The following is a 26,161-nucleotide window of genomic DNA, read 5'->3' on the forward strand; positions in this document are numbered from 1 at the left end:
CCTGCTCTCTGATTGGTCCCTTCATAATGACATTATCATAACCTTGCTCACAGATTGGTCCCTTCATAATGACATTATCATAACATTGCTCTCTGATTGGTCCCTTCATAATGACATCATCATAACCGTGCTCACTGATTGGTCCCTTCATAATGATGTTATTACCCTGCTCTCAGATTCATATATGCTTACTAACAAGAGAAGTGACTCACTGCTCAGTCAGCTGCTTTAACATCTTGCCAGAGTTGGCACAGGTTTGTTCCTTAGGCATTTGAACTAAGAGAGCCAAAGGTTCAAGATAAACAATGCATCGGATAGAATCAACAAGGTTTCACAAGCGTGCGTTTTTTTTTTACATGATATACCGGTAAGATACATTGAAAGGGTTGTCATCTCAATCTTTCTCTCTTGTCAGTGCAAATAAGGTTTGGGAGTAGAGTTAACCAAGCCATTATTCAGCGCAACATTCTTGAGTGTCAGTTCTCCTCTGATTACTTGCCGCCTGCAGGTCCGGAATAAAACGTCTCGTCACCCAGAGCACAGCTGGCGTAGAGTTGTATGATTCCCAACCAGTCTGCACAGGACCAGCCACCACTCGCACCATACCGGTACAAAGGTCAGGGGCCAGCCAGCAGCAGAGTGCAGTCAGATAGTAATCTCTTTAAAGGATTCCGGAAGATCAAGCAGCACTTCATCAGGTTAACAACTGCTTTTCTACCGTGATGATACCCGAGTTAAAACAAATTGTGATCGAAATGGATCTGTTTGGCCCTTCGTGTTACTACCACTCTTGCTCACATTGTCACACAGAACTTTAAGCACACACAGAGACACTAGAAATAGTTCAATTCATGTATGTCAGATGCATCAGATATAAATGTATTGTGTGTCTGTCATTGAGGGATATCTTTGCTCCAAGGTATACACTTTTACAGCAGAATAGGAACCTTGTTTTGACTGTACAAAACATTAAGGACACCTGCTCTTTCCATGACATAGACTGAGCAGCTGAATCCAGGTGAAAGTTATGAGCCCTTATTGATGTCACTTGTTTAATTCACTTCAATCAGTGTAGATGAAGGGGAGGGGACAGGTTAAAGAAGGATTTTTGAAAGAATGGTCCACCACCCAAATGACATCCAGCCAACTTGAGACAACTGTGGAAAGCGTAGGAGTCTACATGGGCCAGCACCCTTGTGGAACGCTTTCGACACCTTGTAGAGTCCATGCCCTGACAAAGTGAGGCTGTTCTGAGGGCAAAAGTAGGGTGTTCCTAATCTTTGGAATACTCAGTGTATATCCATGCCTCCCAACCTCAATATATGCAATATGTTCACTTCAGCCTGCCTGCTATTAACCATTGTTCACATATCCCTAGTTCCCTATGGCTCATTACACAAAGCTTAGCTGCACTGAACTGAAGAAGTCATCTCAGTGTGGAAGCTTGAGTATTCTGACCAACAGCAAAATCAGCAAGAACAGATACAACCCCAAAGTTTTTTTTTTTTTTTAAATACACAGGTATGTCTGGCACTCCTCATGTTTACATATTTTGCATCACTCATATGTACAGTGGGCAAAAAAAGTATTTAGTCAGCCACCAATTGTGCAAGTTCTCCCACTTAAAAAGATGAGAGAGGCCTGTAATTTTCATCATAGGTTAACTTCAACTATGACAGACAAAATTAGATAAAAAAAATCCAGAAAATCCCATTGTAGGATTTTTAATGAATTTATTTGCAAATTATGGTGGAAAATAAGTGTGTGTGTGACAAATGTAGTTCCATGTATGGAAACTACTTGCAAACCTCTTGCGAACAAATGTAAGACTGATTGAGGCAGAGTCATTAACCCATCAATTACCACAGGACAAAGCATTCTCCACACACAATGAGGAACACCAGATGAGCCCAATGCACTAAACTCTGATCACATGACAACCACGGTAGGATCCTGTGGTATGTAAGAGGGAAAGTTATTGGTCTTTCAGACAACAACACTTCCTCCCTTATCCATTTTCCTCTTATTTAGTCAAATACAGGGATTACATTTCAGGGATGAAAATAATAGATTTACTCAGGTTAGTGACCCATATACACCACTCATAAAATTGATGACTTTTCACAACCATATCAACCATATATAAGATGCTTGGAGGCATCTTTATCATCTCTACACAACCTTTTAAGTGCTGAAACCCAACCCCAGTCTGCCCTTGCCCTGAGGGCCGAGCAGGAACCAGAGCCTTGGCGGGGTCTTGTGGGATCTGGTGTTCCCTCAATCAATCAATCAAATTTATTTTATATAGCCCTTCGTACATCAGCTGATATCTCAAAGTGCTGTACAGAAACCCAGCCTAAAACCCCAAACAGCAAGCAATGCAGGTGAAGAAGCACGGTGGCTAGGAAAAACTCCCTAGAAAGGCCAAAACCTAGGAAGAAACCTAGAGAGGAACCAGGCTATGTGGGGTGGCCAGTCCTCTTCTGGCTGTGCCGGGTGGAGATTATAACAAAACATGGTCAAGATGTTCAAATGTTCATAAATGACCAGCATGGTCGAATAATAATAAGGCAGAATAGTTGAAACTGGAGCAGCAGCACAGTCAGGTGGACTGGGGACAGCAAGGAGTCATCATGTCAGGTATTCCTGGGGCATGGTCCTAGGGCTCAGGTCCTCCGAGAGAGAGAAAGAAAGAGAGAATTAGAGAGAGCATATGTGGGATGGCCAGTCCTCTTCTGGCTGTGCCGGGTGGAGATTATAACAGAACATGGCCAAGATGTTCAAATGTTCATAAATGATCAGCATGGTCGAATAATAATAAGGCAGAACAGTTGAAACTGGAGCAGCAGCACAGCCAGGTGGACTGGGGACAGCAAGGAGTCATCATGTCAGGTAGTCCTGGGGCATGGTCCTAGGGCTCAGGTCCTCCGAGAGAGAGAAAGAGAGAAGGAGAGAATTAGAGAACGCACACTTAGATTCACACAGGACACCGAATAGGACAGGAGAAGTACTCCAGATATAACAAACTGACCCTAGCCCCCCGACACATAAACTACTGCAGCATAAATACTGGAGGCTGAGACAGGAGGGGTCAGGAGACACTGTGGCCCACTCCGAGGACACCCCCGGACAGGGCCAAACAGGAAGGATATAACCCCACCCACTTTGCCAAAGCACAGCCCCCACACCACTAGAGGGATATCTTCAACCACCAACTTACCATCCTGAGACAAGGCTGAGTATAGCCCACAAAGACCTCCGCCACGGCACAACTTAAGGGGGGGGGGGGGGGGCGCCAACCCAGACAGGATGACCACATCAGTGACTCAACCCACTCAGGTGACGCACCTCCTCCAGGGACGGCATGAGAGAGCCCCAGTAAAGCCAGTGACTCAGCCCCTGTAATAGGGTTAGAGGCAGAGAATCCCAGTGGAAAGAGGGGAACCGGCCAGGCAGAGACAGCAAGGGTGGTTCGTTGCTCCAGAGCCTTTCCGTTCACCCTCCCACTCCTGGGCCAGACTACACTCAATCATATGACCCACTGAAGAGATGAGTCTTCAGTAGAGACTTAAAGGTTGAGACCGAGTTTGCGTCTCTGACATGGGTAGGCAGACCGTTCCATAAAAATGGAGCTCTATAGGAGAAAGCCCTGCCTCCAGCTGTTTGCTTAAAAATTCTAGGGACAATTAGGAGGCCTGCGTCTTGTGACCGTAGCGTACGTGTAGGTATGTACGGCAGGACCAAATCAGAGAGATAGATAGGAGCAAGCCCATGTAATGCTTTGTAGGTTAGCAGTAAAACCTTGAAATCAGCCCTTGCTTTGACAGGAAGCCAGTGTAGAGAGGCTAGCACTGGAGTAATATGATCAAATTTTTTGGTTCTAGTCAGGATTCTAGCAGCCGTATTTAGCACTAACTGAAGTTTATTTAGTGCTTTATCCGGGTAGCCGGAAAGTAGAGCATTGCAGTAGTCTAACCTGGAAGTGACAAAAGCATGGATTAATTTTTCTGCATCATTTTTGGACAGAAAGTTCCTGATTTTTGCAATGTTTCGTAGATGGAAAAAAGCTGTCCTTGAAATGGTCTTGATATGTTCTTCAAAAGAGAGATCAGGGTCCAGAGTAACGCCGAGGTCCTTCACAGTTTTATCCCTCCTCTTTTATGAAGGAGTAGGGAGAGGCTCAGAGGCTCACAGACACACTGTGCCTCAGGATGGCTATCATTGTTGCTATTGCTGCTACACACTCTGGGAACTAACTAGAATCTTCCATCACTGCTGTTCTTCTCTCGCTACCTGCACAACCCCAGCATTTTGGAACATTGCACTTAGTGGGGCACAAGGATACCTGGATCTGCAGCACAAAAAAAAGGGTTTTGGATTGTGAGTTTACAAGTTTTGCTCAGTAAAAGGACAATCTGCCTATATGCATGTTAAAAATATTTAATAGAGTGAGGGTGTGTGATTTCAAAAATTATAAAAATGGGGGAGGGAGAAATTAACAAATCTTATGGTTTCAGATGAAAAACTAGTGCAGTAGATTAATCTGAGGACTTGTTGTGCGCTAATCTTGTGCACAAATATCCATTTTCAAATACTCTACATTGTTTGCCAATCATGACGTCGTCATCGAACATGAAGTCATCATGTAGATTGTTCTTTAAATAAATACAAATTCCAAACATTATTATTGCAGGAGGGACAATGATGTTCCCTACAGTGACATGGCTCCTGTTTGTAGCAGGCCTGTTGGGTGTCTGGTCTCAGGACTACTATGAGGAGAGAACAATGAACAAGAGACCCAGAAGCAGGGGGGCCCAGCTGCGAGCTGCAGCCGCAGCCACTGCACCTGACGGGCAAAAACATAATAGACAAGGTATGAGAAAATACATCCTCTTTTTAATAGTACAGTTGCTCATTGCAAAAGTTGCTCATTTCAGACGGTGCTTAAACAGTGAGATCACAGATGTCGTATAATGTCGCATTTCTATGACCATAATTCATCAATCCAATAGAAATCAGATTCCAGCTAAACAAGAGGTTGAGCATACATCATAAAATCAAATGCTAAAGTTTTTACATTTGGTTAACACAGGTACAGACAGTAGATAGATATCTATCTTATCAGTGGATGTCCTGTGGTATACTGTACCTGCTATATTCCCAAGGTGTTGATATCCTACGGCATTTTTTAGAACATATGAACATGATTTAGCTTGGTGTTTCTGCCCTTGTGAGAGATGTAATATAGAGATAAAGGGTTTATTTCAGATAGGGTTGTTGGCTTCATAGACATTTTCAACTTGACTGTCATAACTTTGAATGATTGCATTTCCAAGTCATTTAAAAATGAGGCAAGATAGAGAACAGTCTTTAGTTGAAGTGCACCTACAGGTAACTGCAAAAATAAAGGAAACACCAACATAACATGTCTTAGTAGGGCTTTGGGCCACCACAAGCCGCCAGAACAGCTTAAATGCGCCTTCGCATAAATTCTGTAAGTGTCTGGAACTCTATTGGAACGGTGCGTCACTATTTGTCCATGATAAATTCCATAATATGATGTTTTGTTGATGGTGGTGGAAGACGCTGTCTCAGACGACACTCCAGAATCTCCCAAAACTGTTCAATTGGGTTGAGATCTGGTGACCTATTTATTTATTTATTATATATATTTTTTACATTTATTTATATATATACACACACACACACGCACTTTAAACCCCCTATGCTCCTTTGAGACTCTTTCAAAGTCACTGAAAGTCTTCCTCTAGTCATGGTAGTCAAAATAATGGGAAACTGGGAATTTTTATACATGACCCTAAGCCTGATGGGATGTTAATTGCTTAATTAACTCAGGAACCATACCTGTGTGGAAGCACCTGCTTTCAATATATTTTGTATCCCTCGTTTACTCAAGTGTTTCCTTTATTTTGTCAGTTACCTGTACGTAAGTACTTCATAACACATTCATAACCCACAATGACATTTTTCAATAGAATGACCTCTTGTCGCAATTGTGTGTCTGACAGCTCTGCACATGAACACAGCCATTTTAGATGAGGACTGCGGTCTGGAGCTTTCATTTCTGCTTGACAGCTCTGAGAGTGCCAAGGAGAACCATGAGCAGGAGAAGCACTTTGCCATGGATGTGGTGGACAAGCTCCAGGCTGTCCGTCTGCAGACCGGGCGCAGTCTGAGCTGGAAGGTGGCCCTGCTGCAGTACAGCAGTCACGTCATCATCGAGCAGACCTTTAATCAGTGGAGAGGTACTGACAACTTCAAGTCCCACATCACCCCCATTTTATACATCGGTCACGGCACCTACACCACCTACGCGATCACCAACATGACTAAGATGTACCTGGAGGAGTCCAGCCCAGGCAGCATCAAGGTGGCCGTCCTACTCAGTGACGGCATCTCCCACCCCAGGAACCCAGACATCTTCTCAGCTGCCGCCGACGCCAAGAACCAGGGGGTGAAGTTCTTCACGGTGGGCATCACCCGTGCAGCCAATGAGCCAGCCAATGTGGCCCAGCTCCGTCTGCTGGCCAGCTCTCCTGCTTCCCGATACCTCCACAATCTACAGGATACTGATATTGTGGAGAAAGTCCTCACAGAAATTGTGAGTATGATCTGCCTTGCATATGTAGAAATAAGCACACACAAAAAGGACAGCAAACCCTCTCACAACCCGCACACCAACAACTTCCGAGAGAATCAGAGAGAGAGCATGAGAGAGAGTGAGCAATAGAGGGAGAGGGAGGAAGTGGAGATGACAAGAGAAAGCAATATAGGGAGAGAAAGAGAGAATGTGGGATGCAGCGCCTGCTCGGGGTGGCCATCGAACAGCAGCAAAGGCACTACTTGGATTCTATTTTGAGTCACTGCTTAAGTTGAGGTCAGTGCTTCTCTCTGTGTGCGTCCCAAATGGCACCCTATTAGCCACATAGTGTGCTACCTTTGACTAGAGCCCCATGTGCCCTGATCACAAGGAGTCAACGATAAAGGGAGTAGGGTGCCATTTGGGGGACAGCCTCTGGCAGAGCAGCATGTTAATTAGACTGAAGAGGTGGAAAATGAGAAGGAGGAGAGGAGGGATGAAGGCGAGGGAGGGCTCAGAAACACAATATTGGGTGTAATAATGATGCAATGATACAGTTGTGATTTAGATGTAATCAAAGTTGAATTAGGGATATCTTGGATATTGTAACCAAAATCCTCTCAGGAAGGTTTTTTAAAGAAGGATACAGGCTGGATGGAGCCTGAATGACTGACATTCCACAATTTGTAGCTATACAAATGCAAAATAATAAATGGCTATCGATGACAGCCATGGATTTTGTATTTTTTGTTCAGCTGTCTTACATTTTTTCAATAGTCTTGGCTCCTTACCATCCGCATGTTATGAGTGCATATCACATGGGCTTTACTTTGAATCTGCTATGCCACAAGGTTTTTTGTCCCAATAAGGGTAAACAGAGCCTCTTGTGGATGGATATGAGTGGAAGCAGACAGGTTCTTTCAGTGATACTTTCAGTGATATTCTTAGCCTTCTTTTTTATCAGAACGTGGTTTACATTTGGCTCGTGGGTATTACAATGGAATGTCTACTCACTGATTTCTTTCAAGTGGCAACATAGCAAAACAGAGCTTGGCACGAAACCATCATTCAGATAACTCCCCACAGTCACTTGTACTCACACAGCAGGCTTTTCAGAGTCTAGATGAGAAGATTAGAGGTTTAAATGGTGTGTGACAAGGGGAGTCAGAAATATGATACAATATGCTAGAGTTTACAAGTCCTGTCTTTTTAATCTATATTGAACAAAAATATAAACGCAACATGTAAAGTGTTGGTCCTATGTTTCGTGAGCTGAAATAAAAGATCCCAGAAATATTCCATATGCACTATAAGCTTCTCTTAAATTTTGTTTACATCCCTGTTAGTGAGCATTTCTCCATTGCCAAGATCCACCAGACAGGTTTGCATTTCAAGAAGCTGATTAAAGAGCATGATCATTACACAGGTGCACCTTGTGCTGGAGACAATAAAAGGCCACTCAAAATGTGCATCTTTTTCACACAACTCAATGCCACAGATGTCTCAAGTTGAGGGAGCGTGCAATTGGCATGCTGACTTCAGGAATGTTGACCAGAGCTGTTGCCAGATAATTTATTGTTTATTTCTCTACCATAAGCCGCCTCCAACGTCGTTTTAGAAAATTTGGCAGTATGTCTAACCGGCCTCACAATGGCAGACCACGTGTAATCACGCCAACCCAGGACCTCCACATCCAGCTTCTTCACCTGCGGGATCATCTGAAACCAGCCACTAGGACAGCTGATGAAACTGAGGAGTATTTCTGTCTGTAATAAAGCCCCTTTGTGGGGAAAAACTCATTCTGATTGGCTGGGCCTGGTTCCCAAGTGGGTGGGCCTGTGCCCTCCCAGGCCCATCCATGGCTGCGCCCCTGCCCAGTCATATGAAATCCATAAATTAGGGCCTAATGAATTTATTTAAATTGTCTGATTTCCTTATATGAACTGTAACTCAGTAAAATTGTTGAAATGATTGCATGTTGTGTTTATATTTTTGTTCAGTAGAGTTGGAAATGTACATGGTTTCTGTATGTATGTTTCGGATGGTGTATGATTGTCCCTAATGGTTGTCACTGTTTTATTTCTCTCTACCCAGACTGACCTGGCTGACAAGGGGGTAGGTAATATTACATTTTGATGCAATTGAAATGCTATCCTCATTCAACCAATACATAATTAAGTTCAGGGACACTGCATTGTCATATACTGTACAGTTACATGTTGATTCTGAAACCTTATCCTGCCTTTTTGAAGTGTCCCCTGGCCCAACGATGTGCCTGTGAGAAGGGCGAGAGAGGGCTCAGTGGTCCAACTGTAAGTACTTTCACTGTCCTTTCCAAACACTCCCCAATCACAAAACACTTCTCCTTTGAAATAAAATAAAGTTGTTTGTTCCTGAAGTGCTGAATGTTGTAAAGAGGAAGCTAACATAGTTCTGATATCAGAGGTAATTGCTTGGTTTAGTCGAGGTACCCCCTGTGCACAGAGCAAGCTGTCTTTCTTACTTCTGAAAATACTCCAAATGCTGCAGGACAAAATAGATTGAGAAAAACAATGAATACTTCCAATAAACCTCAGTTGCTAATATGCGTTGCCTGTCCCGGCAAGTTATTGGACGTTTCCCTTCCCACATAAGATGTCCCCCATGGAAACCAGGGGCAGCCTATGAAGGCCTTTACTCCCAATAAAAACAGGACCTTTGCCATCGTAAATAACACTTACTAGCTCCATTGTCACCTAGTCAGAGATGGAGAATGTTGGAGGGGGCTTAAACTGTGACACTAGGTGGGTAATCTAATGGGGCGGCAGGGTAGCCTAGTGGTTAGAGTGTTGGACTAGTAACCGAATTGCAAGTTCAAATCCCTGAGCTGACAAGGTACAAATCTGTCGTTCTGCCCCTGAACAGGCAGTTAACCCACTGTTCCTAGGCCGTCATTGAAAATAAGAATTTGTTCTTAACTGACTTGCCTAGTTAAATAAAGGTAAAATAAAAAAATAAAAAAAATCTTCCACATCATCGGACCAGACTAGAGGCCCCTCTCTGGATGGATGACAGCCATGTTAATGTCAGGGTCCTCAGAGTCTGACATTCTTGTGCTGACAGACAGTTGCATGGTCATTAACCAGGGGCTTTCTCTACAGAGAGATTCCTTACATTTTTACACTAAGACTTAAAGGCTCTCATAATTACTCTCTTCAGTTTAACGGCCACAAACCGACGATAAGCTGCGAATGGCAGCCACCACACGCTGTCCAGGTGCCTGACCTCTCACCTTTTGGTCAAGCAGCAACATGTCCATCCTTGACATACACACACAAACACAAAGCCACCTCCCTTGTGACCTCAGGTCCTTTTACCACCTGCAACAACGCTGACGCCCTCAGGGAAACTATGCTTCACTTTCACTTTTCTCTACTTCTGTAGCCAGATATGGTTCATCTTTCATTATACAACGGGTGGGTCTAATCCTGAATGCTGATTGGTTAAAATCTCATTCCAGCCAGTGTCTATTCCACAAGTTGACCCGGCTAAATCTATGACGTTAAAATGCCTATTTACTGTTCCATCTGACTGCGCAATTCACTGTCCCATCAGCCCAGCCAAGCAACTTATAAACTTGATCTCCACTATAAAAAGCATCCAGACATTATCTCACATTTCTTTTAGACGAACATTTAGTTTTCAACATTGGAGATTTGTATAAACCTTGCTGTCAGTCTCTCCAACATTTGCAGCATTGTTTCAATATTCAAATCTCCTGCTTTCCCATAGTAATGAACGTGTCGGGACAAGACAGAAAGGCAGACAGCGTTTCTCAGCCAGTCAAAATCACTATTCAGCTAGAATAATTTTTATAGATATATACAAAAAATATATTTTTTTTAAAGGTACAACAAAAAACGCCGCTAATTTGCAGTCTTTCCAGCTTCAATCTGAAGTGAATGTGTTACAGGTACGTTAGCTGTGTTGTTGGCTAGCTCGTCTGAACGACAGTGTCCTGACGAGTGAGCACATTTTCTATGCCAGGCGAAATCGCATCTCATCAGCTTGTTGTTATGGATTTATCCAAATAAATGTCACTAGAAAACAGCTTAAGCAAATGTAGCTACTTTGCTGTTATTCTGGCTGCACTGTTTGACATGACTTTAAGTTACCCGTAGTTGGCTAGCTAGCAAGCTAGGGATAAGAACATTGCCAGCCAGTATGGCAATGGAACATTTAGAATGAACGACTGAACAACTGGGTCGCGTCTCTAGATACAGAACAAAAAGACTGAACGACTAGGTTGCATCTCTAGCAACCCTAGATTTGTGTCAGGACTACATATTGTGGAAGAATGAAATAGTATGAAGAAATTAAAAATGTTCTTTTGATTAATTCAAATGTAAATATGTTGGTAACCCGTTTTTGTATTAAAGTGACACCGTGCCAATATATCCTCCAAACACCATCTTCTTGGGCATTATCACTTAACTGACTCGCTGCAGATCATTTGCAATGGATAGTGGCCTTCCGTCAAACATGTTTTGTTTTAAAGTGAGTTAAATGAATCTCATGTTGTTCCTTCATTCCACAGGGGAAGAAGGGTCGCCCAGGAGATGATGGAGCCCCTGGTCTTAAAGGATTGAAGGTCTTTGATTTGTTATGATTCTGTTGAATTATTTCGTTGATGAACATACCTGTTGTGTTCCTGATGTCTCCCTAAGATGCAATATACAGCACATTTCCACTTACCTTGCTTGTATAGACATATATTCCTAATATGAGAAATCTAAATCAAATAGCTCCTGTGTGTACTGTGTAAATAATACAGATGCCCTGTTCTCCTTTCCTTTTAGGGAGAGGGAGGACTAAGTGGACTTCCAGGTCGGGATGGCGGAGAGGTGAGTGATACACTTAAACACAAGTTTTTTTTTTAATGACATTTTCAATGACATTTGCATTTACATTTGAAGATATCCAGACATCTATAGATACAAATGTAGGATCTTCATTTGATCACCCTGTTGGAGGAGAAATGTCCTGCAATGCATCACATTTAAAATGTGTAGTGTATATGAGGTTTAAAAAGGTTTCTGAAGTTTGTAATATTCCCTTACGAAAAATGTATCAACCGCTACAAAAATGTAAAAAAAATATAATCAGCATAACAATTCACATTTCCTGTTGCTGCGGCAACCTAGCTCAAATTAACATAATATAGCTAGCTGTATGTTGACTAAGCATTTATCAATGTACACTCAGTATACAAAACATTAAGAACTTCTGCTCTTTCCATGACATAGACTGACCAGGTGAATCCAGGTGAAAGCTATGAACCCTTATTGATGTCACTTGTTAAATCCACTTCAATCAGTGTAGATGAAGGGGAGGAGACCGGTTAAATAAGTATTTTTAAGCCTTGAGACAATTGAGACATGGATTGTGTATGTGTGCCATTCAGAGGGTGAATGGGCAAGACAAAAGATTGAAGTGTCTTTGAACGGGGTATGGTTGTACGTGCCAGGCGCACCGGTTTGTGTCAAGAACTGCAACACCGCTGGATTTTTCACGCTTAACAGTTTCCTGTGTGTATCAAGGATGGTCCACAACCCAAAGGACATCCATCCAACTTCACACAACTATGGGAAGCATTGGAGTCAACATGGGCTAGCATCCCTGTGGAACGTTTTCAACACCTTGTAGAGTCCGTGTCCTGACAAATTGAAGCTGTTCTGAGGGCAAAAGGGTGGGGTGCAACTCAATATTAGGAGGGTGTTCCTAGTCTTAGTCCTAGTATACTCAGTGTCTATACGACTGTACGACTGCTCACGTTCTAACCTATTATACTGTGTTTATTTGCAGGGAAAACCTGGTTACAAAGGAGAGATGGTATGTCATTCAAGTTGCCATTAATATTTCTGTTATTTTGAAGCTACAGTATTCATTTCATATGACGTATTGCTTTCGATTTCCATTACACAGGGTGAGAGGGGCGAGTGTGGCATTCCAGGAATTAAAGGAGACAGGGTATGTATGAAGAATCAAATTTGTCTGCTCTCTTGTGTCATGCTTTTGTTCTATTGGTCGTATTACAGGCTGATTTATACAGTACCTTTCTTTACTGTTTCATTGACTGTCCACTCCCAGGGTCCTGAGGGTCCAATGGGCTCCAGAGGTGTCAGAGGTCTCCAGGTGGGTAGACAACAGCGACATGTACCTTGAAAATTCACATATTCAGATCAAAGTGTTATCCTTTTGTGAAACTCCTTTATAAGCACGTACATACTCACTCCGTGCTCCCTTCCCCTCCCACGCACACACACAATGTAGTTGATAATGGCTGTAATCAACCTGGATTGGATTCAGGAGTAGACAGAACAGAGTGAATGTAAATCCGGTACACTCCAAATAGTATGATATGTTATGTTTGGTATGGTATGGTATGTATTCATTTGTGGATGTCCATTTCGAATGCTTTGTTAAGAAAATAATTAGAACATTTGCAAAATGTATGCTATGTTACGAATTCCAATTTGTTGTCACTAACGTTAGCTAAGTGGCTAGGTGTCTAATGCTAATGTTAGCTAGGTAGCTAACGTTAGCTAGGCTAAGGGTTAGGTTTAAAGGGTTCAGGTTAGGGGGAAGGGTTAGCTAACATGCTAAGTAGTTGCAAAGTAGCTAAAAAAATAGTAAGTAGATGCTAAAACGCTAAAGTTGAGTTGCTAGACGTTCGCGTTATACGCCTCCCTGTCCACCCTTCCACTTGACCAACCACCCTACTTTTGTTTTTGCCTTAAGTAACCTTCTGTCTTATGTAACCATACCAAACATAACATACAGTATCATACTAATTTGAGTGTCCCGGATTTACCCTTACTATGTTACGTCTAGTCTATGTGACCAGGCTGCTGTAAACTCTTTAGCTCTTCCCAGTAATTTAGCATCAGTATCTGGGTAACCTTCACTTTATATCTAGATGTGAATGGTGTCCTCCAGCACAGTAGCAGCAGCACATGTACCCTTGTTAAGGAGTGTTCTTTGTTCCTCCCCAGGGTTTACCCGGACCACAGGGTGACATGGGACCTGAGGGCCCTCAAGGAAAGAAGGTTAGTAAAGAAGACACTTCATACTTAACTCATCACACACATCTGCTGTCACCTGTACACTTCCTTTTACTAGAACTTTAAAAGACAGATTCCTGACACCCATTCTACTACCTGGGAGTTGAGGGGCATGTGTCAACCCTAAAAGGCACCTATGGAAGATATTGGCCCAGTGCCATTGTGCCTTCACCTTCATTAGTTCAGCAGCGTGGGGATTAATGTTAGTTTTCACAACCATATACAGGTTTAGTTAATGGCAGGGGTCCTGTTTCTAAATATACACTAGGAACTGCCTAGAGCATTGTCAACTTCCTTACCAGTCCTTTATAGGGATTGTCAAGGCACTTGAAAAGTAAAATGTTCTCTCTCCATGTGAGAACATGCAGGTGTCTGTTGGAAAGAGATAATATGAACAAAAGGGTAAACACTTAGAATGTCTAAGATATATGTTTTGCTCCCATAATATGAGTAGGTTATACTGTACGTGTTGAGTGTATGTATTGAGGTTTCTGGCAGATGAGATCTTAGCAGCAGAGTGGATAGGTCACATCATTTGCTGACAAGAAGTGACTTATCTCTTACTAATTGTATCAGCACCACCATCAAATACAATGTTTCAAAAGTGGATGAATTATGGAGTATCAATGTTTAAAGTCTACCCTGTTATTAGGAATATGTTTTAAGTATCTAAGGTGTTGAGCATTTAAAAGAGCAGGTTGACGTTTATTGTCATGATTCTTGTCCTGGAGGCAGAACTGATCGATTTTCAATTGGCTATTTTGTAAAAATGTATGAAAACTGTGCTGTTTGGTCATCATCATCTTCATTTAAGGTTAGGGTTAGGCATTAAGGTTAGCAATGTGTTTGGGGTTAGGGTTAGGTTTAAAATTGTTAGCAAGTGATCATTCTGCAGAGCTGCCAGAAAGATTAATGACGGAAAATGCAAACCTGCTTTAAGAGGTCAAATGCGATTTTTCCGTTGGTATGGAGATATGCAATGAAAATTGTGAGATATCTGCCTTGCTTTGGGAAAACTTGTTAAGTGGTTATCTCAGCTTTCTTCTTGACAGGCTCCACTTCTTTGCTATTTCTCATTTAGGATTAAACATATCCTAAGTCATGAGTGAAGCTCATAATTACTCCAAACTCTGCAGTGAACCATTGCCTCCAGTAAAACAGCTCTTCATTGTTTTGAGACTGTGTTTTTGACTACTTTGAGTCGGAAACTCAACTGAGAAAATGCCTGGCCTTAGGATGTGTCCTGACTTGTTTTAATTTGTAGGGGCCAAATAGTTGCCCACTTTTCCATGTACAGTTCAGTTCAGACAATAGCTCATCCACCAGTACTGTTTCCACCACATTTCCACCAGAGTTGTAAACATTGAAATTAAGGTAAAAGTTCAACTTAAATAAATTGACTTAACCTAACTAACAGGTTGTTACATCAATCTAATTTCAACACAGTCATCAGAACTATGTATATGTTGAAAATTATTGAGTGGTTTAAATTGTACAATTTTAGATTTGATTAGACATATTTTATTTGACATCGTTTCAAATGTTGATAGTAAAATGGCATGTTTAAATCAGTGGCGTAGTTTCAACATCATGCTATCAACTTAAATAAAGAGGTATATTGAAATAAAACATAAAGCCATAGTCCAACAATTTCTGCCTGAGCAGTGATTCCTACTGGTATATGAGGGCTAATGCACTTCATTGATAATAAGTCCACCATCCAGATGCCTACCTCTGTACCCTGCTTAGCAATCAAGCTGTGTTCGTTTCCTCTGAGCTATCATTTCAACACATTTAGACATTGATTCCAGACTCATTTGCGTAGACTACCTAAATAACATTGAATAGTTGAAAGTCATTCGGAGTGAGGTTTGCGTTTATGTAGGCTACATTGCCCAAATGATTTGCCAAACAAAGTACACCATAATTTCAACATGTAGCTAGATATACTATCATTCATCCATGGTTGATTGGATCTTTGAAAGTTTAGAAGTAGTTACCGTTAACCCTATAAATAGGATGCTAAATTCATGATATTAATAATACTGTACAGTTTTACCTTTGGATATTGTCCGGTATATGCAGGATGGTTGGTTGATTTAAAATGTCATCTACAAGTTATTAATACAGTATGTTGGATTCACGTCTTCATCTCAACCAAACATTTAAGAATATGACTAAATCAAATCAAACTTTATTTGGAGTGTATTCAAAGTTTGATTTGATTTAGTGCTATTCTTTAACTTAGATTTTTGGTTGTGATGGAGACGTGAATCCAAATTTCAATCATTAATTGATTGAAACCTAATAGCAATATTTGAAGGAGATATTATTCTGCTTGCATAGTCTATATACTGTATATTATGAATAACATATATATACAAGACAATATCCAAAGATAAAGCTTATTATTAATATCATGAATTTGGAATCGTCTTTATATAGTCTTATGGTAACTACTTGTAAAGATCCAATTAACCATGGACGAATGATAGTATACCTAGCTTCAAGTTGTAAAACTGATATTTGAAAATAAAAGAAACCTTAACTTGACAACAAATGAGATATTGGCAAAACAAACTAACAGTTCAAACGAAGTAAATATAAATAAACATATCTAGTATTGGCACAATGAAGTCACAGTCAATTGTGTGGCGACAATGCTTTGGGAAAATTAGATGTCAATGTAGCCTACATAAACCCAACCTCACTTCGAATTTACTTTCACATAAATGTGTAAGAAAAGTTAGTTACTTTCAACAATTCAATGTTATTTATGTAGTCTACGCAAACGAGTATGGAAACTGATTAATGTCTAAATGTGTTGAGATTATAGCTCAGCTGAATCGAACACAGCTTGTTTCCACAGTCAAGCAGGGTAAATAGAGGTAGGCATATGGATGGTAGACTTGTTCTCACTGAAGTGCATTACGCCTCATATATCAGTAGGAGTCAACGTTGTTCAGGCTAGATTCACATTTTATTTCAATATATGGGGTCCGGAATTATCACCCTTGATAAAGATGAGCAACTATAACTGTATAAAATAATTCAAATAGTGAGCTAAAATATATTGCATGCTCAAAGAATTGGGAAATTATAATATTTTATACTAATACAATTACTCAGAGAAATAGATTTTGTTTAACAAGTAATTATTTTCCCCTCAAAGGTAGGGGTCAAAATTATTGACACCTCTAAAGATTCTTATAAATAAAGTAGTCAAAAGTTTAGTATTTGGTCCCATTTTCCTAGCACACAATGACTACATCAAGCTTGTAACTCTACACACTTGTTGGATACATTTGCAGTTCGTTTTGGTTGGGTTTCAGAATAGTTTGTACCCATTAGAAATTAATGGTGTATAATGTATAGTCATTTTGGAGTCACTTTTATTGTAAATAAGAATAGAATATGTTTCGAAATACTTCTGCATTAATGTGTATGCTACCATGATTATGTGAATGAATTGTGGATAATGATGAGTGGGAAAGTTACATAGGGTCAAATATCATACCTCCAACTTTTACCATTACCATTACCAATAACAGGGATAGCATGTCTTGGGTGTATGATCTTTGACCCTTTGTATCTTTCTCACACATTCAGGATTATCCATTATCATGGTAGCATCCACATTAATGTACAAGTGTTAAAAAAAACATATTATATTCTAATTTACAATAAAAGTGACTCCAAAATAAAAAATAATACATTACTTACCATTCATTTTTATTTCATTTCTATTTTTTTTTTTTTTAATTTTACCCCTTTTTCTCCCCAATTTCGTGGTATCCAATTGTTGTAGTAGCTACTATCTTGTCTCATCGCTACAACTCCCGTACGGGCTCGGGAGAGACGAAGGTTGAAAGTCATGCGTCCTCCGATACACAACCCAACCAAGCCGCACTGCTTCTTAACACAGCACGCATCCAACCCGGAAGCCAGCCGCACCAATGCGCCGGAGGAAACACCGTGCACCTGGCCACCTTGGTTAGCGCACACTGCGCCCAGCCCGCCACAGGAGTCGCTGGTGCGCGATGAGACAAGGACACCCCTACCGACCAAGCCCTCCCTAACCCGGGCGACGCTAGGCCAATTGTGCGTCGCCCCACGGACCTCCCGGTCGCGGCCGGTTACGACAGAGCCTGGGCGCGATCATTTCTATTTATTTATTCATTTTTTTTGTTCAATCTGATTGGATGGGCCTGGCTCCAAAGTGGCAGGCGTGGGCCTCTTCTTTTTTAACATTGAACAAGGTCAAATAAAATATGTCTAATCAAATATGAAATCCAACATCATTTCCACCACCTAATATATTGAATATAGGATGAAAAATATGAGTTCTCTTTATTTTCAACTCAATTTCAAAGTATACATAGTTCTGATGATTATACTGAAATTAGATTGAAGTAGCAACCTGTTAGTCAGGTTAAGTCAATGTATTTAAGTTGAACTTTTACCTTAATTTCAATGTTTACAACTCTGGTGGATGAGCTATTGTCTGAACTGCACTGTACATGGAAAGGTGGGCAACTTTTTGGCCCCTACAAATTTTTACAAAGCTGGTTGGAATTAGATGAAAACAGTACTAGTATATTTACTTTTTTGTCTTTTCCACGTTGATTCCACGTCACAATACATTGACAAATGACATTAAATGACTGTTGATTCAACCAGTGTGCACCCAGTGGGTCTGCTTGATTTATAACACATTTGAGTAATTACCTTCGAGATCAGAAGTTCTGTTATGAGCTTTTTCTCATCAACTTCAAAAATAGTCTATGTGCAAGTATTTTCTGAGCAATACTAGGCTTTGTTTATAAGTCAAATTTAGGAAGAATATAATTTATATTATATCAATATATACAGTTCAAGTTGGAGGTTTACATACACCTTAGCCAAATACCTTCAAACTCAGTTTTTCACAATTCCTGACATTTAATCATAGTAAATATTACCTGTCTTAGGTCAGTTAGGATCACCACTTTATTTTAAGAATGTGAAATGTCAGAATAATAGTAGAGATAATGATTTATTTCAGCTTTTATTTCTTTCATCACATTCCCAGTGGGTCAGAAGTTTACATACACTCAATTAGTATTTGGTAGCATTGCCTTTAAATGGTTTAACTTGGGTCAAACGTTTCGGGTAGCCTTCCACAAGCTACCCACAATACGTTGGGTGAATTTTTATCCATTCCTCCTGACAGAGCTGGTGTAACTGAGTCAGGTTTGTAGGCCTCCTTGCTCACACACGCCTTTTCAGTTCTGTCCACAAATCTTCTATGGGATTAAGGTCAGGGCTTTGTGATGATCACTCCAATACCTTGACTTTGTTGTCCTTAAGCCATTTTGCCACAACTTTGGAAGTATGCTTGGGGTCATTGTCTATTTGGAAGACCCATTTGCGACCAAGCTTTAACTTCCTGACTGATGTCTTGAGATGTTGCTTCAATATATCCACATAATTTTCCTGTCTCATGATGCCATCTATTTTGTGAAGTGCACCAGTCCCTCCTGCACCAAAGCACCCCCACAACATGATGCTGCCACCCCCGTTCTTCACGGTTGAGATGGTGTTCTTCAGCTTGCAAGCCTTCCCCTTTGTCCTCCAAACATAACGATGGTCATTATGGCCAAACATTTATATTTTTGTTTCATCAGACCAGAGGGCATTTCTCCAAAAAGTATGATCTTTGTCCCCATGTGCAGTTGCAAACCTTAGTCTGGCTTTTTTATGGCGGTTTTGGAGCAGTGGCTTCTTCCTTGCTGAGCAGCCTTTCAGGTTATGTCGATATTGGATTAATTTTAAGGTGGATATAGAGAGTTTTGTATCTAATCCTCCAACATCTTCACAAGGTCCTTTGCTGTTGTTCTGGGATTGATTTAGACTTTTTACACTAAAGTAAGTTCATCTCTAGGAGACAGAACGCGTCTCCTTCCTGAGCGGTATGGCGGCTGCGTGGTCCCATGGTGTTTATACTTGCGTACTATTGTTTGTACAGATGAACGTGGTACCTTCAGGCATTTGGAAATTGCTCCCAAGGATGAAGGTCTTCTGAGGTCTTTGCTGATTTCTTTAGATTTTCCCATGATGTCAAGCAAAGAGACACAATTGGAGGGTAGGCCTTGAAATACATCCACAGGTAGACCTCCAAGTGACTCGAATGATGTCAATTAATTGTAAACTTCAGACTTCAACTGCATCTGAGTAAGAGAGATCAAAGGGTGATGTTTCTGTGGGATGTCAATTAACATTCATCTGAATGTAAATGTAAAACAACTGGATGTTTAAAGGTTGTCTGATCTGCGTAGACAGAATTCGAGCTTTGGACTGCCCTTTTTCTGTAACCATTGACTGTATAAATGAATGATCAAAGCCATCGATCATGTGACACCATTCATGTCTATGTGAAGATAAAGTAGCGCATTGAAGACAAATTAAGTCGGTTAAGATGGTGTCTCATGGCGACATGCCAGTTTGAGCTACACCAGGAAGTCACTTTTCAGGCTAGCTCAGTGTTGCCCCCTCTAATTGAGTAACTCAATCGGAAGGCCGACCTTGGTACTGCAGACTGCCGTTAGCAACTAAATTATCCTTATAACTTATTTTGTGTGCGATTTTCAAATCATCGGTTCAAGGACATTAGAAGCATTAGAAGTATTAGAAGCAATTATTGGTGTCGTGGTTGTCTTTGATAACCCACTCCCTTGTTCTTTAGAGTGGGTCTGTGTTATGCTGCTAACTTTGTTTGTTGCTAACTTTTCTGTGTCTCTCGTGTTGGTTATCATAGGGTGACCGCGGTCTAACTGGGCCGCCCGGAATTCAGGGAGAAACTGGTATTGGACTTCCTGGACCAAAGGTACGTTTTTTTTTCTATTATTGCTTTTGTCTAACTAATTAATTGTTTTATGTTACCTGTTCCATCTCGCCATGTCTTCTTTCTAGGGTGATCTGGGATTCCAGGGAAGACTCGGCCCCCCTGGTCCGCCAGGGCTGGGTGAACATGGCCAGCCAGTGAGTGGACAGAAACTCTACTAGCATTTTACTGTAGCATACTGCATTACGTAGTTTGGTTTAATTGACAACCAGACTGATTTTGTTTTCAACTTTGAGTAATACTGTATATCACAGTAGGAAATGTGAGGTGGGATGACAACTTCAAAGACAGTATCATCTGACCCAATGTTGTAAAAATAATTATGCTGATTTATTTTACAGGGGCCTCAAGGGCCACAAGGTGTTCAAGGGGAGAAAGGACCCCATGGCGAGGGGCTCCCTGGACCAAAGGTATGAATACAATAGAGAAATTATCTGAGTACAGCTGGAATCAAATCAAATTTTATTTGTCACATGCGCCGAGTACGACAGGTGTAGTAGACCTTACTGTGAAATGCTTACTTAACACCCTTAACGAACAATGTCATTTTAAGAAAATAGAGTTAAGAAAATTTCAAATGCAAATACTCCGGGTGGCCATTTGATGAATTGTTCAGCAGTCTTATGGCTTGTGGGAAGAAGCTGTTAATGAGCCTTTTGGTCCTAGACTTGCGTTAGCAGAGAGAACAGTCTATGACTTGGGTGACAGGGGTCTTTGACAATTTTTGGATCCATCCTCTGACACCGCCTGGTATATAATGTAGGTCCTGGATGGCAGTAAGCTTGGCCCCAATGATGTACCGGGCTTTACGCACTACCTTCTGTAGGGGGTGATACAACAGGATGCTCTCAATGGTGCAGCTGGAGAACTTTTTGAGATTCTTGGGGACCCATGCCAAATCTTTTCAGACTCCCGAGGGGGAAAAGGCGTTGTCGTGTCCTCCCCCCCTGTACTCCTTGTTCACCCACGACTGCATGGCCAGCCACAACTCCAACACCATCATTAAGTTCTGCCGACACAACAGTGGTAGGCCTGATCCCTGACAACAATGAGACATCCTATAGTGAGGAGCTCAGAGACCTGGCCGGGTGGTGCCAGAATAACAACCTATCCCTCAACGTAACCAAGACTAAGGAGATGATTGTGGACTACAGGAAAAAGAGGGCTGAATATGCCCCCTTTTACATCGACGGGGCTGTAGTGGAGCGGGTCGAGAGTTTCAAGTTCCATGCTGTCCACATCACCAACAAAGTATCATGGTCCAAACACACCAAGACAGTCGTGAAGAGGGCACGACAAAGCCTATTCCCCCTCATGAAACTAAAAAGATTTGGCATGGGTCCTGAGATCCTCAAAAGGTTGCATCACTGCCTGGTATGGCAATTGCTCGGCCTCCGACAGCAAGGCACTTCAGAGGGTAGTGTGTACGGCCCAGTACATCACTGGGGCAAAGCTGCCTGCCATCCAGGACCTCTACACCAGGCAGTGTCAGAGGAAGGCCCTGAAAATAGTCAAAGACCCCAGCCACCCCAGTCATAGACTGTTCTCTCTACTACCGCATGGCAAGCGGTACCGAAGTGCCAAGTCTAGGACGAAAAGGCTTCTCAACAGTTTTTACCCCCAAGCCATAAGACTCCTGAACAGGCAACCAAATGGTTACCTGGACTATTTGCATTGTGTGCCCCCCCTACCCCTCTTTTATGCTGCTGCTACTCTCTGTTTATCTTATATGCATAGTCACTTTAACTATACATTCATGTATATACTACCTCAATTGGCTCCCGCACATTGGCTAACCGGGCTATCTGCATTGTGTCCCACCAGCCGCCAACCCCTCTTTTTACGCTACTGCTACTCTCTGTTCATCATATATGCATAGTCACTTTAACCAGACCCACATGTACGTACTACCTCAATAAGCCTGACTAACCGGTGTCTGTATATAGCCATGCTACTCTTATTTTCAAATGACTTTTTACTGTTGTTTTATTTCTTTACTTACCTACACACACACATACCTTTTTTTGCACTATTGGTTAGAGCCTGTAAGTAAGCATTTCACTGTAAGGTCTACTACACCTGTTGTATTCGGCGCACATGACAAATAAACTTTGATTTGATATGAGATTAGTGTCCCGCTCCTTGAAAGCGGCAGCTCTAACCTTTAGCTCGGTTGCGGATGTTGCATGTAATCCATGCCTGCTGGTTGGGATATGTACTTACGGTCACTTTGGGGATACGATTCCATTGTTTCCAGTGATATTTGTGTTAGCCCACAGCATCTTTTCTGGGATTACCGGTAGCAACAATTCTGGAAGCAACATTAAAGCTAAATAATTTAGCTTTAATACAATAATAGCAGAAACGGACGTAAACCTGCCATTAAAAAGATGGCTTCTCAACCTATTGATTCTACCAGTATCTTGGCTGTTGTAGATGCCCATCTTTTAGGCCATATTTAACATTGGAAACAGACAAGGCATTACATACACATGAAAGCACAACTGGCAGATTGTGTAATCTGACAGATTCTTCACTTATTTATTCTTCAACACATTGGCTGCAACTGTCAAAGTCAGGCTCTGCCCTTCTCCAAAGCAGTCTACTCAAAGCTCAAGTGTTCAATCAAGTGTTACCATTCATGTTGCTGTGCATGAGCAAACCCTATAAAAACAATGTCATTACTCCATGTCACAACTTGTGGAGTGACATACAGTGCATTCAGAAAGTATTCAGACCCCTTCCCTTTTCCACATTTTGTTACATTACAGCCTTATTATAAAATGTATGAAATTATTTTTCATTCTACACAATACACAATAATGACAAAGCAAAAACAGTTTTTTAGAAACAGAAATACCTTGTTTACATAAGTGTTCAGACCCTTTGCTATGAAACTGAGTTCAGGTGCATCCTGTTTCCATTGATCATCCTTGATGTTTTTACAACTTGATTGGAGTCCACCTGTGGTAAATTAAATTGATTGGACATGATTTGGAAAGGCACACACCTGTTTATACCGTAAGGTCTCACAGTTGACAGTGCATGTCTGAGCAAAAACCAAGCCATGAGGTCGAAGGAATTGTCTGTAGAGCTCCGAGAGGATTGTGTTGAGGAACAGATCTGGGGAAGGGTACTAGAAAATGTCTGCTGCATTGAAAGTCCCCAAGAACAAAGTGGCCTCCATCATTCTTAAATTGAAGAAGTTTGGAACCACCAAGACACTTCCTAGAGCTGGCCGCCCGGCAAACTGAACAGTTGGGGGAGAAGGGCCTTGGTCAGGGAGGTGACCAAGAACCCAAAGGTAACTCTGACAGAGCTCCAGAGTTCCTCTGTGGAGATGGGAGAACCTTCCGGAAGGACAACCATCGCTGCAGCACTCCACCAATCAGGCCTTTATGATAGAGTGACCAGACAGAAGCCACTCCTCAGTAAAAGGCACATGACAGCCTGCTTGGAGTTTGCCAAAAGGCACCTAAAGGACTCTCAGACCATGAGAAACAAGAGTCTCTGGTCTGATGAAACCAAGATTGAACTCTTTGTAATCCATGCTTGCTGGTTGGGATATGTACTTACGGTCACTTTGGGGATACGATTCCATTGTTTCCAGTGATATTTGTGTTAGCCCACAGCATCTTTTCTGGGATAGCAACAATTCTGGAAGCAACATTAAAGCTAAATAATTTAGCTTTAATACAGATTGAACTCTTTGGCCTGAATGCACCTCTGAAGAAAACCTGGCACCATCCCTAAGGTGAAGCATGGTGGTGGCAGCATCATGTTGTGGGGATCTTTTTCAGCGGCAAGGACTGGGAGACTAGTCAGGATTAAGGGAAAGATGAACGGTGCAAAGTACAGAGTTCCTTGATGATAAACCTGCTCAGGACCTCAGACTGGGGTGAAGTTTCACCTTCAAATAGGACAACAGCCAAGACAACACAGGAGTGGCTTCAAGACAAGTCTCTGAATGAGCTGAATGAGCTTGAGCCCAGCCAGAGCCCGGACTTGAACCTGATCTAACAGATCTGGAGAGACCTGAAAATAGCTGTGCTTCCCATCCAACCTGACAGAGGAGGATCTGCAGAGAAGAATGGGAGAAACTCCCCAGATTTTGTATTTGACCTTTTAGGTAAAAGGCAAGATAGGCAAGATAGTTAAGAATTAATTATTATTTTCAATGACGGCTAACTGGGTTAACTGCCTCAGGGGCAGAACGACCTTGTCAGCTCGGGGGTTTGAACTTGCAACCTTCCGGTTACTAGTCCAACACTCTAACCACTAGGCTACCCTGCCGCCCCATATACAGGTGTGCCAAGCTTGTTGAGTCATAACCAAGAAGACTCAAGGCTGTAATTACTGCCAAAAGTGCTTCAACAAAGTACTAGGGTCTGAATACTTTTGAAAATGTGATATTTATTTTTTTATTTTCAGAAATGTGCAAAAACCTTTGGCTTTGTCATTGTGGGATATTGTGTGTAGATTGATGAGGGGGGGGGGGGACATTTTAATCCATTTTAGAATAAGGCTGTAAAATAACAAAATTAGGAAAAAGTCAAGGAGTCTGAATACATTCCGAATGCACCGTATGCAATATTTTATATGTAGACTGTTCAAACATTACATACACATGGAGAGGGCCTGGATTTACATGAGATTTAAGAATGGCAAGCAAGCACAAAATGGAACACATGAAAACATGACAGCACTTGGAGTTCATCGTGGGTTTCATCTGAGTTATATTGTCATCATAACATCTAGAGACATGAGCATTAACACATATGTATGTGTAGTAAACTTTTTCCTAATTCAAGTCAGAACCTGAAAGCAAATTACATAATGGCACTGTTGAGAGTTTGAGTGGTTGATGCACATACATTTGGTAGTAGGCAGATCCTGAAAAAGGAGGGTAAACGCAGAAAATGTCCTGAGGCAACCAAACATCTGTCAGAACTGTGCCAGACCCATTGGCACTTATGGGAAAGTACCTCACCCCAAAATGGGTCAGGGCAGTTCTATAGAATGGGCCAACCCCCACAACAACTAATATGTTATTGTCTGTGTCTGCATTTCATTATTTTCTGTTTAGTTTGAGAAGGGCAAGCAACACTCATCGGAGGGATAACATAAACAGATTCTAACATGAATTAAAGATTTGGGAATAACATAACTACACTCACATTGGACCATGTCATATTACTCACAAGACAGAGACAGGTGCTAACTTAACCCGCCCAGTCCTTACTACGCTATTGACTGAGAACAATGAGGATAGTTCTGTGAATGTGTGAGCCAGTGGGAGCTGGATGTGTGACTGGGAGAGAAGGGTGATGACTTGTCTTTGTTTTGCAGGGAGACCGGGGGCTGGACGGACCGAGGGGGCCGAGAGGACAGACGGGTGCAGGAATCAAAGGAGAAAAGGTGGGCTGTGAATACGTCAGTAATGAATGCCATCCACGCAAACATGTCATGTCTACCCAACAAAGTACCTAGTGAAGTGCATACACAAGCCTGAATGTCCTAGTCAGCAGGTGTCTCCTTGGAATGCTCCATTGAGAAAGAAGGGCCAGCTGGGAG

General features: G+C 41.7%; 1 protein-coding gene across 1 annotated transcript in view; it reads left to right on the forward strand.

Annotated features, from left to right (window-relative positions):
* The first annotated feature begins 4,168 nt into the window (after positions 1 to 4,168).
* LOC110520086 (collagen alpha-1(XXVIII) chain) overlaps positions 4,169 to 26,161 on the forward strand; it is a 40,007-nt gene continuing 18,014 nt past the window's right edge. Inside the window, exons 1-15 of the mRNA XM_021597124.2 lie at positions 4,169 to 4,380; positions 4,694 to 4,873; positions 6,030 to 6,622; positions 8,696 to 8,716; positions 8,854 to 8,913; positions 11,178 to 11,231; positions 11,440 to 11,484; positions 12,446 to 12,472; positions 12,566 to 12,610; positions 12,731 to 12,775; positions 13,636 to 13,689; positions 20,501 to 20,569; positions 20,656 to 20,724; positions 20,929 to 20,997; positions 25,937 to 26,005. Coding sequence (XP_021452799.2) covers positions 4,702 to 4,873; positions 6,030 to 6,622; positions 8,696 to 8,716; positions 8,854 to 8,913; positions 11,178 to 11,231; positions 11,440 to 11,484; positions 12,446 to 12,472; positions 12,566 to 12,610; positions 12,731 to 12,775; positions 13,636 to 13,689; positions 20,501 to 20,569; positions 20,656 to 20,724; positions 20,929 to 20,997; positions 25,937 to 26,005 — 1,392 coding nt within the window. The 5' untranslated portion in view covers positions 4,169 to 4,380; positions 4,694 to 4,701. The remainder of the gene's footprint in view (positions 4,381 to 4,693; positions 4,874 to 6,029; positions 6,623 to 8,695; positions 8,717 to 8,853; positions 8,914 to 11,177; positions 11,232 to 11,439; positions 11,485 to 12,445; positions 12,473 to 12,565; positions 12,611 to 12,730; positions 12,776 to 13,635; positions 13,690 to 20,500; positions 20,570 to 20,655; positions 20,725 to 20,928; positions 20,998 to 25,936; positions 26,006 to 26,161) is intronic.

This window comes from Oncorhynchus mykiss, chromosome 3 (genome assembly GCF_013265735.2).
Source record: "Oncorhynchus mykiss isolate Arlee chromosome 3, USDA_OmykA_1.1, whole genome shotgun sequence".
NCBI lineage: Eukaryota > Metazoa > Chordata > Actinopteri > Salmoniformes > Salmonidae > Oncorhynchus > Oncorhynchus mykiss.